The following is a 19,045-nucleotide window of genomic DNA, read 5'->3' as shown; positions in this document are numbered from 1 at the left end:
CACATTGGATGCCAAGGCCCTAGATGCGAATTTGGCCGCATTAAGGGAGGCATCCGCTGAGTACTCTACGGCGGTTATTATCTTATTGATGTCATGCCGCCATCTAGAACCCGCTGAGGGAGGTTTGGACCTGAGTTGTCTTAGCCAGAGAAGAGAAGCCCTGGTGAAGAATGATGCCGAGGTGGATGCTCTAATGGCCCAGGCAGCCGCCTGGTGTGTCTTGTGGCACGCCTTCTCTGAGCGTTTGTCCTCGGCCTTGAGCCCTTCGAGTAAATCTGCTGGAAGATTAGAAGAAGAAGTTAGAGAGACCACCGGGGCATCCACCTCAGGCAACTTCAGCACCTCATCCATTTTGTCTTCTACAGCGTAGAGGGACTTGTCCCCCCCGCTGGGATTGGTCAGGGTACCAGGTTGGACCCACTGCCTTTGGACTACGTCCAGGAATAAGTCCGGAACGGGAATCAGTTCCTGGGTTGGTGAAGGTTCCTGGAATAAACCTTCCTTGTGGTCCTTAGTGGGAGGGGGGGTGGCTGAGGCACTCTTGGGAGTGGGCCCAAGTTCAGTGGCCGCTATGGCCTTGTGAAGGATGGATTTAAACAGGGATGGTTTGAATAACCCTGTAAAGGCCGGTTTATCAGGAGGAAGATCCTCATCCTCCGATAATTCGAAATCATCTATTTCCCCCTTCTCTAATCCCGTGTCCTCCGTGGCAATAGATGTGCCAGGCGAAGCAGGGGCTTGGTCTCCTATAGGGGCAGGGGTTGCCCTGGCTTTAGGAGTGCCAGAAGAACCAGTCTCTTTCTGTTTGAGGCCATCTGCTATTCCTTGGGAGATGGCTTTAGCTATGACCTCCTTCATCTCAGCAGATAATGCGGGACCCTTGTCTTCTCTTGGGCGTCCCCTGGAGCCCTTGGAGGTTCTCCTTTCCTCCCTCTGGAATATATCTTGGTATGGTTCCAATTCCTCCCTAACAGAAGAACTGGGGGAGTCTGGATAGCCCCATGAGGCATCTGGGGAGGAGTCCCTTGAAATCCCCCCAGTTGATGGAGGTGAGCCATCCTGGTGGGGAGCGTCCTGATCCTGAACCTTCCCTTGGGGAGAATGGGGCCCTGCCCATGCCTCCTCTTGATCTGGGGACCGGCTGGTTTTCTGGGCCTGCGAGGTATGGCCTCTACGGGTTCCCTCCCTACTGGTGGGTAAATCCCCTGAGGCTCGGGAAGGGGATCTATTGGGATTGCCTCTCCCTCCCTTGTTTCCTTTGGGGGGGGCTCCACTCTGGGCCTCTTGGAAGAGGGCCCAGCCTGCACCTCCAAACCTTCGTCTGCCATTGTTCTTCAGAACTCACAGGAAGGCTGGATGGGTCTGGAGGGCACCGCTAGGACGAGCCAGACGGCCACAAAACGTCCGCGGTAGCTGCAATAGGCAAGGGAAGCCCGCCGGCGAAATCCCTGCCTTGGAGTGCGAGACGGCTGTTCTCAAGACGTTCGGCCTTGCCGGAGCCCCGGACAAGGCCTCTCAGTCGCTAAAGGTAGCTGCTGCTGCTATTACTGTCGAGGTCTGACCGCGAGGTCTGAAGCTGCTGCCGTTTGAAACTTGAGGCAATTTGGTGTTCTAAAATGGCCGCCGCTGCGCGCGCAGCCTCCGTAACCAAGGCAACCCTCTCCGAAGTGGAGAAAAGGGCGCGAAACGCCTAAAATGGTCGCCGCTGTTGCCGGGCAGATTTTGGAAGCCGTTAGGACACCCAACGGGTCCGAAACAGGCTTCCGCGGCTTCGTAGCAAGGATCCGCCAGCGCCAAACAGCTGGTTGTCCTTCGTATCGCTTCCGCTCGCCGGCTGGAGCCGGACAAGCCTCAAGCCTACCTCGATTGGCTTACTGCAGCAGACGATGAATAACAGACCTGAGCTGTCAAGAAGGTTTCGCTGGTGTCAAATTGAGATGGTCAAGAATTTCTTTAAATGCTGATGTGGGGAGTCCAAGCAAAAAGCCTAAACTGGAGAACTCCCCTGCAACAGTCCTATCGGGCGGACTGAGTTTTTAAAACTGACCTGCCAGAGGCAAAGGGGGCGTGGTCAAGGAAAAAACTCAGTCAGTCCTAGGGCAGTTAGGCTGTGTTAACCCATGCTTGGACTCTCCAAGCAGCGCACAGGAGAAGAAAGAGGTATGGGAATGGTGGCGCCACTTCCAGCGAGGCACAATTGGACAAGGAAAGAGCCTTAAACCATAATAACACATTTGATTTCCTTACCTTTAAAAAGGAAGTGACTCCTTTACAACAGGGGTCCCCAACCTATGGGCCACAGCCGACTACTGGGCCATGGCTATTCATAACTGGGCTACACATGGGCTACAATTCCCTTCACACAAAAACATCCCCTCTTCCACCCGCTCCGCCCTGCCCCCCCCCCCAACGGGCAGCCAGTCCAGAAAAGTTGGGGAACGATGCTTTGCAAGAATAGCTCATTTATTATATTTACAGATAGTCCTTGACTCACCACCATTTGTTTTGTAACTGTTCAAAGTTAGAATGGCACTGAAAAAAAGTGACTTATGACCATCCCAAAGGTTCTTTTTCCAGAAACTAGACTTTCTTATTTTTCTTTGAAAAGATTTCGCTTCTCATCCAGGAAGCTTCTTCATCTCTGACTGGATGGTGAGGAATGGAAGGATTTATATTCATTGCAGACAGCTGGTTATTTGTATCCTTTTAGAAAGAGTCATTGAGGCTACTTGGAGGTTTGTCTCTCTCCTCAGGATCATTTGAACAGTTCAAATGGGTGTTTTGGGCCTTCTTGGAACTGCTGAAAGGACTGTGTTGTAGATTGGAGATAGATGAGGTTGTATCCTTTTCCTTCTTTTTGAGGGAGGGCTGTTCAGTTTTGAGATAGATGGCCTCTTTGACCCCTCTTTCTTTTGTAATCCCCTGAGGACACAGACGAGCCTCCAAGTGGCCTCAACGACTCTCTAAAAGGATGCAAATGACCAGCTGTCTGCAAGGAACATACTGTAAATCCTTCCTTTCCCCACTATCCAGTCAGAGCTGAAGAAGCTTCCTGGATGAGAAGTGAAACATCTTCAAAGAAAAGCAAGGAAGTCCGGTTGCTTCCTGAGAAAGCACCTTTGGGACAACCGTGACCTGGATGACTTAAGATTCTCCATAGCTGTCATTTATGACCATTTTTCACACATGATCATTGCAGCATCCCCACGGTCACATGACCAAAATTCAGACACTTGGAAACTGACTCATATTTATGACGGCTGTGGTGTGTCCCAGGGTCAAGGGATCCCCTTTGGTGACCTTCTGACCAGCAAAGTCAATGGGGAAGCCGGATTCACTTAACAACCGTGTTATTGACGTAAGAACTGCACCGATTCACTTAACAACTGTGGCAAGAAAGGTTGTAAAATGGGGCAGAACTCCCTTAACAACTCTCTTGCTTCACAAGGAGAATAAGATTGGCCGTGTTGCTTAACAACAGGAATTGTTGGCTCAGTTGTGGTTGTACGTTGAGGGCTCTGTGTCCTGTACAGCAGCCTTCTAGCACATATGCCAACTCAAAAGAAAGAAAGCAGGAGTTTTCCAGTGGAGGAGTTAAAAACAGGGATGTTTTATGTCAATAAACAGTCTGTACTTGGCTACCCTGAAAAGTACAGGAAGAAATTGTGCTTTAACTTAAAAATAAGAAAGTAACGATGACGTCTGTGGTTATCATTTCTGTGGTTTCGTCTGTGGTTATCATTCATAATACGTGTAGTTTTATTTGTTTACTGACTTGAAAATTCCAGTGGATGAAGTTTTTCAGGAATCAAGAGTCATAGAATTGCATCACTAGGATTCAGAGAGAAGTTTTAGACCCTCGCACGAATAACCATGTCTGTCTTTCAGTGTGAAAAAAAACATGTCTCCTCTCTGCTCACTACTCGAAAACCCATATTTGGGGCTCTTTAATAAAAGCTTATCTACCTTACCTTTCCTAATGAGCAAAAAGGAGGCTATCTCTGCTTAATGGGCCCTTGGTGATCTCCGAGCTTAGTTGTTTTCTAAGTTGTCATCAGTCATTGGCCCTTAAAAAAGCAAGAAGGGAAGAAAATCCGCTCGCTTGAACTGTAGGGCTGGAGAAGTCTCCTGCATATTCCTTGGACAGCAAAGCAAGGACTGGAATGCATAACACCAGACATGTTAACGGAAGGGGGGAAAAGAATCACGAAACTGCCCTCTCAATTACTTTGGTGATGCTATGCGTGGGAATTCACTGGAGAAAGCCATTATGTTGAGATGAGTTAGCGGTAAAAGGAAACCAGACTTCCAGGCAACACAGTGGCTGGAGACCATCAAAGTTGACACCATCTAAAGCACAGAGCAACTCAAAAAAATAAAATAATGCAAGATCAGAAAATGTGGAGAATAGTGGCCTGTAGAATTCCCAAGAGTCAAACCCGACTGAATGGATAATGCCATCATCATCATCAGTGCTAAAAGGCAGTTAGAACAGCGATGTATAATCTAGCACAGTGTTTTCTCAACCTCTGCACCCGTGGACTTCGACTCCCAGAATCCACCAGCCAAGCAGGGGATTCCGGGGAGTTGAAGTCTGCCCATCTTCAAGCTGACCTAGTTATTTGCGGGATCGTATCCTGCCCCATACATCCCTTCGGCCGATTCGCTCTCACAGAGAGGGACTCCTCCGGGTGCCGTCCACTAGGCAATGCCAGCGGGCAACGCCCAGGAGTAGGGCCTTCTCTGTGATGGGCCCGACCCTTTGGAATGACCTCCCCCCAGATATCAGGACTATCACCGACCTCCGCTCCTTCCGTAAGAAACTAAAGACCCACCTGTTCAATCTAGCCGGCCTGGCCTAATTCCTAATTCCCAATTTTAGTTCCTAAAGCCTGCATTTTTTAAAATTTTCTAGGGGTATACTTTTAGTTGTTTTTTAATTTAATTTTTAATTTTTACTTTTTGTACAGTTGTATGAGGTTTAATTCGTTTTTAAGGGTATGGGATATTCGTCTTTTGTATTCGTTTTAATGACACACCTGTACACCGCCCCGAGTCCCTTCGGGGAGAGGGGGCGGTCTAGAAATATTGAAAATAAATAAATAGAAAATAAAGCTGCCAAGATTGAGAAACACTGCATTAAATCATTCTTGAACCAGCAGCCACCTAAGTCCTGTTGGAAAATCTCCAGCAAGGAACAGCTCGCCAATGTTCTTGGAAGACCATTTCACTGTTTAAAAATGGCATTTTAAATTTCTCAGGAACAGATGATTCACTTAGTAAAAACCTCTTCAGAGATAAGAGAGAGGGAGAGGGGAGAGAGGGAGGGAGAGGGAGAGATATTGCGGTCGTAAGTCGAGGACTCTAGCTCTCAAAGCCACATAAATCTAAATACAGAGTTTAGGAGGCACAGTGAAGAGAAGCAAGTTAGCCTTACATCTGGGTGTAAACCAGGGGTGTCCAAACTTGGGAACTTTAAGACTTGTGGACTTCAATTGCCAGAATTCCCCAGCCAGCCATGCTGGCTAGGGAATTCTGGGAGTTGAAGTCCACAAGTCTTAAAGTTCCCAAGTTTGGACACCCCTGGTGTAAACAATAACCCGAGAAGTGTTCCTTGTGTTGCATTGGGAGTAGGATTCACATCTTAATACAGAGGTTTCTTAAAGCAAATGTAAAGATACAAACCAGAGGCTTTTTTGGGGGGGCTTAATGGGCACAGAACTTGGAAAAAACAATTTGGAACTTTGTTGTTAGATGTGCTGACAGCAGCAAGAAAGCTCCAAAAAAGGGAAAACGTTTTAATTCTACAAAGGATGACCGGCTGGAAAAAAACGGTCATCCTTTGTAGGAATTAAAATGTCCTATAATGATGGTATGAGCAGAAATGGCTAAATAAAGTGTCCTAATGAAAGAAAAGAAAACAGCTAACTTTGTTTCCATTTGGAAACCACTTCTGGACTTTATGCTTGAGGTGGGGGGGGGGGGGAATGAAACTTTGGATATGTGTTTTGCTGATTAAATCGGCTGTTGTTATAGGAATGGCTAGTACACCCTACAGGTAAGGCCTCAACTTACAACAGTTCATTTGGTGACAGTTCAAAGTCACAACATCGCTGACTTATGACCGTTTTCCATATTTACAACTGTTACAGCATCCACTGGTCATGCGATCGAAATTCAGATGCAACTGACAACTCTTTATGACCGTTTCAGGGTCCTGTGGTCATGCGACCTTCTGACAAGCAAAGTCAAAGGGGAAACCAGATTCATTTAACAACCATGTCACTAATTTAACAAGTGCAGTGATTCACTTAACAACTGTAGCAAGAAAGGTCATGAAATGGGGCCAAACTCACTTAACAGATGTCTGAGTTACGGAAATGCTGAGCTCAATTGTGGTCTTAAGTTTATTTATTTATTTATTTATTTATTTTATTAAATTTATAGACCGCCCCCTCTCCCCGAAGGGACTCGGGGCGGTGTTCAGATGCCACATTAAAATCTAATATAAAATAGATACACTTAAAAACCAATTAAACAATAAGGCTGTACAGGGAATAAAAGTTAAAAATCAGCTTAAAACAACCCCAAAAATTTAAAAGTACAGAATTGAGGGACTAGATTGGGATTAGGCCAGGCCCGCTAAACTAAACAAGTGGGTCTTGAGCATCTTACGGAAGGAGCGGAGATCGGTGGTTGTTCTGATGTCACGGGGGAGGTCATTCCAGAGGGTCGGGCCCATCACAGAGAAGGCCCTACTCCTGGGCGTCGCCCGCTGGCACTGCCTCGTGGACGGTACCCGGAGGAGCCCCTCCCTGTGAGAGCGGATCAGCCGAAGGGATGTATGGGGCAGGATACGATCCCGCAAGTACCTCGGTCCTGTGCCATGGAGCGCTTTAAAGATGATGACCAATACCTTGAAACACACCCGAAAAGCCACAGGTAGCCAGTGCAGACCACGCAGGAGAGGTGTTACGTGGGAGTACCTAGAGACTCCCGCAACAACCCGCGTGGCCGCATTCTGAACCAGCTGCAGCCTTCGAGTGCATCTCAGGGGGAGCCCCATGTAGAGAGCATTACAGTAGTCCAGCCGAGACATCACAAGTGCATGAGTGACTGTGCGGAGGGCATCCCGGTCCAATAGGGGACGCAATTGGCGCACCAGGCGAACCTGGTGAAACGCCCCCCTTGCCACGGCCGTCACATGGTCGTCCATTGACAGCCGGGTATCTAGGAGGACGCCCAAATTGCGAACCTGATCCATGGGGGCCAGCTGTTCGCCCCCAATGGCTGGTGATGGACGCAGCTGGTTGAACCGGGGTGCCGGGTGCCACAGCCACTCCGTCTTGGACGGGTTGAGCCTGAGTCTGTTACCTCCCATCCAAATCCGCACGGCTTCTAGACACCGGGACATCACTTCGACGGCATCGTTGGGGTGGTTCGGGGTAGAAATGTACAACTGAGTGTCATCAGCGTACAGGTGGTAGTCCACCCCGAATCCACGGATGATCTCGCCCAGCGGCCTCTTATATATGTTGAACAGGAGAGGTGAGAGGACCGACCCCTGCGGCACCCCGCAAGTGAGCGGCCTCAGGGTCGACCTCTGCCCCCCTGTCAACACACATTGCGCTCGGCCAGAGAGGTAGGAGGAGAACCACTGCAAAACGGTGCCCCTCACCCCCAGCCCCTCCAGACGATGCAATAGGATACCATAGTCGATGGTATCGAAAGCCGCCGAGAGGTCTAATAGGACCAGGATGGAGGAGCAGCCCCCATCTCTGGCCCTCCAGAGATCAAGTTGAGGACTATATTATGTAAAGGTTGAAGCTGCATTTCATTATCTTACTTCACTGCACTAAAGAGAATCAGAAGTCAATGCTTTTCTTTCTTCTTTCCCTTTCCCTTAATATTTTTTCTTCTTCCCTTTTTCCTCCCCTACTCTCTCCATTTTTCTTTCTGTTGTACATTTTGATAAGCTAATAAAAGCTGAGAAGTCTTGTTTGTCCCAAAGGTGTTTTTTTTCCTTCCCACAAAAGGCAATTGAACATTCTTGGTGTTTTCTTTGAAAACAGTTCAGTTCTAAAGAAGCTTCCAGGATGAGAAGCCAAACACCAACAAAAGTTGCCTCTAGCAGAAGTAGAATTGAGAATCTCCCATGACATTTGTTTGAGAAGATGAAACATGTTCTCATTTTTCCTTGGAAGTCATTGGCTCGCATCGTGACCTGCAGCTTGCTTTCTTTGGTAGGGTTTGCCACATTCGTCCGCCCTCCCCACAAGGAACAATTCCTGCAGATGTTCAGAGAACTGACGGGCACAACTTTTCCAGAGGAGGACAATGACAACAGTTCCTCTGGTAAGAGCTTTCGCACTGCACTCTGTAACACCCTGGATCAGCGGGGGTCTCCATCCTTGCCAACTTTAAGACTTGGGGTATTGCAAACTGAACGATGTCAGTCGGAATTCTGAATGACTGTCAAACCTTGATTGATCTCATCTGTAAGGTTTCTGTAATTCTGCTTTTTTTAAAAAAAGTAATAATTAAAGCAAATTGACTTAAAAGTCATGCCTGTATTACGTAAGTGTGTCGTGAGTGCTGCATAACCAGCCCGGTCTGAACAGAGTCTTGTATGTCCATGGCAATGTGATTATGCAATATTTATACTGCAGATTCTTCCAAGAATGAAGCACCACAGCCGCTCCAAAATCCAGACCCACCAGAAATTGAGAGCAGGCCCAGCCGGTTACGAGAAGCCACAGATGATGGCAACCTACCTCTCTCCCTAATAAGTGGTAGGTAGAATCTTTCAATCAAGCCGTTCCCTTCTTTCTAAATCAGCGGCCCTCAACCTGTGAGTCGCGAACCCTTTGGGGGTCGAACGACTCTTTCACAGGGGTCGCGTAAGACTATCAGAAAAGACATATTTTTGAAAAAATACGGAAAACATAAAATAATTTTATTGGGGGGTCACCACAGCATGAGGAGCTGTATTAAAGGGTCGCGGCATTAGGAAGGTTGAGACCCGCTGTTCTAAATCCATTTTTTCTCAACCTTTACGATGTGTGTTGTATTCAGTTCTGGTGGCCACGATGTAGAAAAGATGTGGAGACTCTGGAAAGAGTGCAGAGAAGAGCAAGAAAGATGATTAGGGGACTGGAGACTAAAACATATGAAGAACGGTTGCAGGAACTGGGTATGTCTAGTTTAATGAAAAGAAGGACTAGGGGAGACACGATAGCAGTCTTCCAATATCTCAGGGGTTGCCACAAAGAAGAGGGAGTCAAACTATTCTCCAAGGCACCTGAGGGTAGAACAAGAAGCAATGGGTGGAAACTAATCAAGGAGAGAAGCAACTTAGAACTGAGGAGAAATTTCCTGACAGTGAGAACAATTAATCAGTGGAACAGAAGTTGCCTCCAGAAGTTGTGAATGTCCCAACACTGGAAGTCTTTAAGAAGATGTTGGATAGCCATCTGTCTGAAACGGTATAGGGTTTCCTGCCTAGGCAGGGGGCTGGACTAAAAGACCTCCAAGGTCCCTTCCAACTCTGCTATTGTATTGTATTGTATTGTATTGTATTGTATTGTATTGTTGTCAACTGTCCATTTGGCGAATCGAGAAGAAGGAACTCCTGGGACATTATTTTTACTGGGAAGTATATCAAACTTTACTGAATAAATCACATTGGCATAGAAAAAGTGAAACCAGCACTGGGTTTCCCACGCAAAAGCAAGCATAGTTAGTTCCTTCTTTTCCCTATGGGCCACCTCTAGTCCAAAACATCCATCAATCACTCCTGTTCGCTTTGTTACGGGAATTGGCTAACGACACCGAGACATCTGCTCAGTGTCTCCTTGAGACGCCAGCCATGTAACCTGAATACCTTTCTCCCCCTCTTGCATTCCATCCACTCACCACCCTTCCCTGTAATTGTCAAGCTGCGAGAGCGAAGGATAAAATGTAGGTGAAAGTGTGAATCGGTCTTGACATGTGGACTTCAACTCCCAGGATCCATGGCTGGCTGGGGAATTCTGGGAGCTGTAAGCCACTTACAGAGGGCTATAAAGCTCTGTGAAGCGGTATATAAGTCTTAAGTGCTATTTATGATGTATTTACGCTACATTGTTAGATCATAAAGTTACCCAGGTTGAGAACCACTATTCCAGGGGTGTCCAAACTTGGGAACTTTAAGACTTGTGGACTTCAACTCCCAGAATTCCCCAGCCAGCCATGCTGGCTGGGGAATTCTGGGAGTTGAAGTCCACAAGTCTTAAAGTTCCCAAGTTTGGACACCCCTGCACTATTCTAAAGAGAGCTTATCAACTATGGTTAGTCCTGGACTTACAACCACTCATTTAATGGCCATTTGAAGTTACAGCAGTGCTGGAAAAAAAAGTGGCGTGTGACCGTTTTTCTACACTTTATAACCATTGCAGCATCCCCGTGGTCATGTGATCAAAATTCTGAGGCTTGGCAATTGGCTCATATTTACGACGGTTGCAGAGTCACGTGTTCCTCTTTTGCCACCTCCTGACCAGCAAAGTCACCAGGGAAGCCAGATTCAGTTCACAACGTCCATTATTAACTTTACAACTGGGGTGATTCGCTTAACAACGGTGGCAAGCAAGGGTGGTAAAATGGGGCAAAACTCATGCAAGAACTGCCTCCCTTGGCAGCCTAAATTTGGAGCGCTCAATTGTGGTTGTAAGTCCAGGACTACCTACACATGGGAACTACACATGGAAGGTTGCAGATCATGTATTGTATGGCAATGCTTAGTCTGTATTGAGCACCTGGGTCATAACAAGAAGCAATGGGTGGAAACTAATCCAGGAGAGAAGCAACTTAGAACTGAGGAGAAACTTCCTGACAGTGAGAACAATGAATCAGTGGAACAGAAGTTGCCTCCAGAAGTTGTGAATGCCCCAACACTGGAAGTCTTTAAGAAGATGTTGGATAGCCATCTGTCTGAAATGGTGTAGGCTTTCCTGCCTTAGCAGGGGGTTGGACTAGAAGACCTCCAAGGTCCCTTCCAACTCTGCTATTGTATTGTATTGTATAAAGAAGAAATGAAATGAGTATTTAGACAAAAACAGCTATGACTATTATTAGATTTTTATCCTTCTTTTAGAAAGCAACTGGCACAGAATCGCCCAGCCAAAAAAGTTACATTCTTTTTCCTTAATCGGTGGTGTTAACTCCACCGATTCCTTCATTTTTTTTTTCTCATTACTTCTTCCTTTCCTCTCTTTAGGGGCCTATCAATGTGCTAAATGCGGTTCTGAGCATGGTGTGCCCTTTAAATGCCAGCAGTGTTCCTTCACGTGTTGCAACAAATGTTGGGAGAATTCCTTGAAGGTTAGCTTTCATTTTCATTTTTCCCTTCAGTCTTTCCTCAGCAGATTTATTTGGGTGGATTTATTTATTTTTTCGCATCCTGCCTTTTATCATTTTTACAAATAACTTCGGGGCAGCCAACATTACCCAACGCACTTTCCTCTTCCTATTTTCCCTACAACAACCCTTTGAGGTGGATTGGGTTAGGAGAGAGGAACTGGTCCAAGGTCACCCACCTGGCTTTCATGCCTAAGGGGAAACTAGAACTCTCAGGCTCCTGGTGATTGGTCCAAAGTCACCCTGCTGGCTTTCATTCTAAGATGAGACTAGAACTCCCAGTCTCTTGGTGGCAAGCCCAAAATCAACCAGCCGGCTTTCATGCCTAAGGCAGGACTAGAACTCACTGTCTCCTGGTAACTGGCCCAAAGTCACCCATCCGGCTTTCATGCCTAAGGCAGGACTAGAACTCACTGTCTCCTGGTAACTGGCCCACAGTCACCCATCCGGCTTTCATGCCTAAGGCAGGACTAGAACTCACTGTCTCCTGGTAACTGGCCCAAAGTCACCCATCCGGCTTTCATGCCTAAGGCAGGACTAGAACTCACTGTCTCCTGGTAACTGGCCCAAAGTCACCCATCCGGCTTTCATGCCTAAGGCAGGACTAGAACTCACTATCTCCTGGTAACTGGCCCAAAGTCACCCATCCGGTTTTCATGCCTAAGGCAGGACTAGAACTCACTATCTCCCACTTTCTAGTCTGGAGCTTTAACCACTAGCTTCACCAAATTGCCTGTTCTTAAAGCACAGCAGAATTTCCTTTGCTGTTTTTCCGCAGTTGATTCTTACAGTGCATTTCCTGTAGAAGAAATGTATCCCATTGGCTCTCAGACTCCCAGGGGCTTGGCGGGGGGGGGGGGGGTGTCTTAGCTAACTTTGTAGGCCGACTGTGTCCCAGACCTGGCTTAATCTGTTGCTGGGTGATGATGTAGTGAAAGGGCTTTGGGATTCCTATTATGGCTCTGCTTGAAGGAGATAGAACTTTGTTATGTAGAATAGACTGGCCCAGGTCTTAATGGCCCATTGACCGGGGGTGGGGGGGGAGGTTGAGTTTCTGCCTCCCTTTTAGGGGAAATATTCTTCCCTTTTAATATTTCCTAAAATATCTCATTTTCTAGGAGAAGGGTTTGCACCTTGTATGTGACTTGAGCATCTTCTTGCAATTGAGATCACACGCCACTGACAAGAGGCTTGATCCATGACAAGTTCGGTTTGGTTAAAGGAAGCCATGTGGCCCAATCCATGCACAGAAACAAGCCTTTTGCTCTTGGTTTCCAGCACATATGGTTTCCAGCTGGTCTTTGCGGGCACCGGAAAATGGCCGGAAAACAGCCCAAAAATGCCCCCCAAACATGCTGTTTTTAGGGCAGTTTTCAGACCATTTTCATACCGTTTTAGGCCTGACAATGGCCCTCAAACACTCTGAAAACGGCCCCTAAAACGGCAAAAAAACAGACACCCATGCGCAAGCCAGCTGGTCTTCAGATTTCCGGTGCCCCAGAGCTCGCATACGTACACTTGCACAAACGTTCTGGTTTGGGCACTCAGTGCCACAAAGATTCGCTATCACTGATATAACCTATTATCTATTTCCTTAAAACAGGGCGAACAAAAACAACATGGAGCATCAAACCTCAAGTTGGTTTAACCCTATTTCCAAAATGCCACCGGGTTTTTTTCTGGGAAGGGATGTGATTCAGACGAACGTGGCTTAAGGAGAGGTCAAAAGCAATAAAAATGGCTCTGGTGATGCCAGGAAATCTGTACCCCCTAATAAAGGAAACCCAAACAAATGTTGAGAAGGGAAACAGCAACCCACAACTCAATTGGTTCACTTTGCCTTTTTGGCTGGATGCAATTTGGGAATTTTGTGGGGTATTTCATGCAAGACGCTATCCTGAATTTTTAGATTGTAAGATTGCGAATCCAGGAAGCCAAAGCAGACATAACATTACACTCAAATGACTCTTTGATGTTTGTCATCCTTAACCAGAAAACCCACAGAGGTTGGTACGTGATCAGAATAATCTCTTTCCCTCTAGTTGGCCTAAAGTTTTTTACAGCAAGCTAAGCTAAGGCTAGTTTAGAATGAGTGGGTGCCCTGGGAATGCAAGGGTTTTGCAGGCGTGGCCTCCTGATTAAGAGAAGCAATTGCAAGAGATCGGACCATAAGGTCAGCACCCTGTCTACTGTTCTTGTCCGTACAAGTTAAACAGATGCTACTTCAAAAGCAGATGAGTGGTGCTACATGCTCTTGCACAAGTGTTTGGAGGTTGGAGTTAGTGCCAAATGTAGCAAGTAGGCTGCTTGGTACAAGCTGTACCAGGTGCCTGCATGGAAAGAGCTGTATTCACTGGTATTTATTAAATAGCAATAGCACTTAGACTTATATACCGCTTCGCAGTCCTCTCTAAGCTGTTTACAGAGTCAGCCTATTGCCCCCAACAATCTGGGTCCTCATTTTACCTACCACAGATATGTGATAAATGATGGAGTCCTTGGTGGTCTCTGGGCTTTGTTGTTTCCTTGCAGTTAGACAACTAGGCAACATGGGGCTCCCCTTGAGATGCACCCGAAGGCTGCAGCTGGTTCAGAATGCGGCCGCGCGGACAATTGTGGGAGCTACTAGATACTCCCACGTAACACCTGCTGCGCGGGCTGCACTGGCTACCTGTGGCTTTCCGGGTGCGTTTCAAGGTGTTGGTTATCATCTTTAAAGCGCTCCATGGCACAGGACCTAGCTATTTGCGGGATCGTATCCTGCCCCACACATCCCTTTGGCCGATTCGCTCACACAGGGAGGGACTCCTCCGGGTGCCGTCCACTAGGCAATGCCAGCGGTCAACGCCCAGGAGTAGGGCCTTCTCTGTGATGGGCCCGACCCTCTGGAATGACCTCCCCCCGGATATCAGAACTACCACCGACCTCCGCTCCTTCTGTAAGAAGCTTAAAACCCACCTGTTCAATTTAGCTGGCCTGGCCTAATTCCCAATTTTAGTCCCTCAAGCCTGCATTTTTAAATTTTTAAGGGTATGCGTTTTAGTTGATTTTAACTTTTATTATTCTGTACAGTTGAATTTAGGTTTAATTCGCTTTTAAGGGAATATATTTAAGGGTATTTATCTTTTGTACCTGTTTTTAATGAGATGCCTGTACACCGCCCCGAGTCCCTTCGGGGAGAGGGGGCGGTCTATAAATTTTGAAAAATAAATAAAATAAATAAATAAACAATGTCGGTGCTAGAAGGGGAGGGGTTTGCAGAGGAGGAGGAGGACTGTGGGGTCCTTGGTGCTCTCTGAGCTTGGTTGCTTTCTTGAAGACATTTCATCACCCAACTGGATGACATCATCAGTGCTACGGTAGAAGGAGATGGGATTTGCAGAGAGGAAGAGAAGCGAAGAGGAGGACTGTGGAATCGTTGGTGCTTTCTCAGCTTGGCTGTTGCCTTGCAGACGTTTGTTGACTCATTTAGGCAACACCATCAGGGCTAGAAGGGAGAAGAGTTTGTTTCTCTTTTTATATACAATAGCTTGTCATGGTGGCACAATGGTTAGAATCAGTGGTGGGATTTTAAAATTTTTTACTACCGGTTGTGTGGGTGTGGCTTGGTGGACATGGCAGGGGAAGGATACTGTAAAATCTCCATTCCCTCCCCACTCCAGGGGGCTGCGGTTTAGACTTTTTAATTGTTGTTGAGACTCTAGAAAGAGTGCAGAGAAGAGCAACAAAGAGGATTAGGGGCCTGGAGGCTAAAACATAGGAAGAACGGTTGCAGGAACTGGGTAGGTCTAGTTTAATGAAAAGAAGGACTAGGGGAGACACGATAGTCTTATAATATTTGAGGGGCTGCCAGAAAAAAGATGGCATTTTATTTTCCAAAGCACCCCGAAGGCCAGACAAGGAAGAATGGATGGAAACTGACCAAGGAGAGATTCAACCTAGAAATTAAGAGAAGAACTTTTCTGACAATGAGAGCAATCAACCTGGAGGCTTTGAAAAAGAGATTGGACAGCCACTTGTCAGAAACGGCATTGGTCTCCTGCTGGAGCAGGGGGTTGGGCTAGATGACCTACAAGACCCCTTCCAATTCTGTTATTCTAAGTTGAGGGTTGAACTCTGGAGTTCTTGGTGCTCTCTGAGCTGGGCGGTTTTTTTGTGATTGCCCTGTTCTACTGTTGTACAGAAATGTCTGCAAGCAAATCGCCAAGTTCAGAGAGGACCAAGGATTTCACGAATAAATGAGACCTTGTTGATGAGATCTCGTATCTTTTCCCCATTGTTTTTAGTATCCGGGTCCTTGTTTAAACATCTTACTTCTCCATAAACATAACTGATTTCCTCAGTGACGTCCTAAATATATATATGCACGGCCAGTTCTTGAGAGCAAAGTAAATTGTTCCACAAAGTTTCACCGTTGTGATTGAGAAATTACTGTGGTTGTTGTTATTGTTATTGATGTTCTTGTTGTTGTTGTTATTCCAAGAGCTTATTGCTCTGCATCATTTTAACCAGTGTTTCTCCGCCTTAGCAATTTTTAAATATTTAAAGTGAGAGTGCCAGTTTGGTCCAGTAGTTAAGGTGCTAGGCTACAAAGCAGGAGACTGTGAGTTCTAGTCCCACTTTAGGCATGAGGATCGCATCCTACCCCACACATCCCTTCGGCCGATCCGCTCTCACAGAGAGGGACTCCTCCTGGTGCCGTCCACTAAGCAATGCCAGCGGGCGACGCCCAGGGGTAGGGCCTTCTCTGTGATGGGCCCGACCCTCTGGAATGACCTCCCCCCCGACGTTAGAACCACTACCGATCTCCACTCCTTCCGCAAGAAACTCAAGACCCACCTGTTCCAATTAGCTGGCCTGGCCCAATCGTAGTTTTAATCTTCAATCCTCCTGGCCGGTATTTTAAATTTTCGGGGGTTAACTTTTTAAGCTGTTCTTAATTTTTACTATTATTTACAGACTCCATATTTAATTTGTTTTTAAGGGGTTTCTAATATTTTCTTATTGTGTATACGGTTTTTTAGCAATTCTGTCTGTGCACCGCCCCGAGTCCCTTTGGGGAGAGGGGGCGGTCTATAAATTCAATAAATGAATGAATGAATGAATGAATGAATGAATGAATGAATGAATGAATGAAAGACAGCTGGGTGACTTTGGGCCAATCACCAGGTGATGGTGAGTTCTAGTCCCGCCTTACGCATGAAAAACAGCTGGGTGACTTTGGGCCAATCACCAGGTGATGGTGAGTTCTAGTCCCGCCTTACGCATGAAAGACAGCTGTGTGATTTTGGGCCAATCACCAGGTGATGGTGAGTTCTAGTCCCGCCTTACGCATGAAAGACAGCTGGGTGACTTTGGGCCAATCACCAGGTGATGGTGAGTTCTAGTCCCGCCTTATGCATGAAAGACAGCTGGGTGACTTTGGGCCAATCACCAGGTGATGATGAGTTCTAGTGTCACCTTAGCATAAAAGCCAGCTAGGTGACTTTGAGCCAATCACCAGGAGACTGTGAGTTGTAGTCTTAGTCTTAGTCATAAAAGTTGGCTGGGGGACTTTGGCCCTTTTTCTCTCTCTCTCAGCTCAATCCACCTCACAGGGTGGTTGGGGGAAAATAGGAAGAGGAAGGTGTGTTTGCCACCTTGAGGTATTTGTAAAAATAATAAAGGCAGGATACAAAGAAATAATTTGCACTTTGTTGTCTTAAACAGGAGAGGCCTCAAAAGATGACCGAAAACAGCTTTAGCGCAAGGATCATAAGGCAAAATGCCATCCTTTGACTGCTCTTGTGTTTCCTCACACAGCTTGCCAAAAAGTGTCCAGAATGCCAAGCGGATACCAAGAGAAGACACTTGGCCATATCTTACTGGCCAGATTCCACCGTGAAAGACACGTAGAGTGAACACATGAACTCCTCCACCGCATCTACAGACTCTGTGGGTTGCTCCAGCTGGTCTGTGTGGAAGAGGAACAACAAAATTGCAAGTGGTTTTAAGTCAGCTTTCCCAGCCCCCCCCCCGCCCCCCACCCTTAAGGTTCCTCTTCTCTTAAGAGAAGCCACATGGTCTTCAACGTTACCATTCCCCAGATATTTGAGCCACTCAAGTGCTCCTGTCAGTTTCAATTAATCCAGAGACATTTAAATCAGAGTTAACATTTTATTACCTTTTTCTAATGATGACTGCTTTTCTAGTGAGGCCGAGTACCACAAAGCCTATTGTCTTTATTATGGGAAAATTAAAATATGGACTTTTGTAATATGGACTCTGCCTGGCGCTTTCTATTCTGTCTCCGAAGAATCATCCTTTACATATATGTGTGTGTGTGTGTGTGTGTTTTCGTAGATTTTCACGGGTGTAGGTATGCTGGTTTTGTTGTATTCGGGTCTTTTCCCGTGTAAGATTGAGACTGTCTTTGCAAAGACAATCTCAATCTTACACGGGAAAAGACCCGAATACAACAAAACCAGCATATATGTATGTATGTATGTATGTTTGTATGTATGTATGTATGTATGTATGTATGCTGGTTTTGTTGTATTCGGGTCTTTTCCCGTGTAAGATTGAGATTGTCTTGGCAACGTTTCAGCGAGATCTCACTCGCCATCTTCAGGCTGTTGTCTTTGGCTTAAAGTGCGAACGGAGCTCGCATATATGTTTTGCTGTCCTTATAAATTAAATGAAAAGTTTCCACAAAGTCACATTAGTTTGAATTTCCACAGGATCTAGATAGGCAAGTATTTTAAACAAAGGAATACATTACAGGTCGCCCTCGTCGCATCTGAGCTCAAAACGTCTTGTTGCCAAATGATACAGTTGTCAAATGAATTTTGCCCCATTGACGACCTTTCTTGCCACAGTTGTTAATAGAATCACTGCAGTTGTTCAGTTAGGAATATGGTTGTTAAGGGAATCTGGCTTCCCCATTGACTTTGCTTGTCGGAAAGTCGCAAAAGATGATCACATGACCCCAGGACATCGCCACCGTCATAAACATGAGTCCGTTGCCAAACATCTGAATTTTGATCATGTGACACACACACACACACACACACACACACACACACACACACACCCAAGGGACACTGCAGCGGTTGTAAGTGGGGAAAACGGTCATATGTCGCTTATTTTGAACGGTCACTAAATGAACTAATGTAAATCGAGGATTACTTGTAAGAACTAAGTGGAAAACTACATACTGAAGGACATTTTCCTTTAGAACAGTGTTTCTCAACCTTGGCATATCTGGCTGGGGAATTTTGGGAGTTGAAGTCCACAGGACCTAAAGTCGCCAAGGTTGAGAAACACTGCTTTAGAAGGCTGTGGATATGTTAGTTCTGTTGAAAGACCTTCTGACTAATCCTGACTAGCTCTAAGCCTGCAGAATTTACCATTTTTCATCTCTAAGAGCATTTTACACCTGTTACCTGTCCTCTCTTGAACTCTGATTGGGCAATTCCAAGCTACCTGACAGGGGGAGTCTATTTCGGCTCCTGTTTCTAAACCCAGAAGCGAATGTTTCATTGATACCTGCAGTAACCCACAGCAACCCGGTCTTGTGCAAATGTTTCTCCCCTGTCTTCATTAAAAGCTACTTGTGTTTGAAGCCTCTAGGGCAGGGGTGTCAAACTCGATTTCATTGAGGGCCGCATCA

General features: G+C 46.4%; 1 protein-coding gene across 1 annotated transcript in view; it reads left to right on the top strand.

Annotated features, from left to right (window-relative positions):
- RTEL1 (regulator of telomere elongation helicase 1) overlaps nt 1–17,656 on the top strand; it is a 157,945-nt gene extending 140,289 nt beyond the window's left edge. Inside the window, exons 33-36 of the mRNA XM_081949693.1 lie at nt 8,248–8,355; nt 8,670–8,792; nt 11,255–11,358; nt 17,197–17,656. Of these exons, the coding sequence (XP_081805819.1) occupies nt 8,248–8,355; nt 8,670–8,792; nt 11,255–11,358; nt 17,197–17,289 (428 nt within the window). The 3' untranslated portion in view covers nt 17,290–17,656. The remainder of the gene's footprint in view (nt 1–8,247; nt 8,356–8,669; nt 8,793–11,254; nt 11,359–17,196) is intronic.
- Nucleotides 17,657–19,045: the final 1,389 nt, after the last annotated feature.

This window comes from Natrix helvetica (genome assembly GCF_964273705.1).
Source record: "Natrix helvetica genome assembly, chromosome: 3".
Lineage (NCBI taxonomy): Eukaryota > Metazoa > Chordata > Lepidosauria > Squamata > Natricidae > Natrix > Natrix helvetica.
This window is presented reverse-complemented; position numbering and strand designations above follow the sequence as displayed.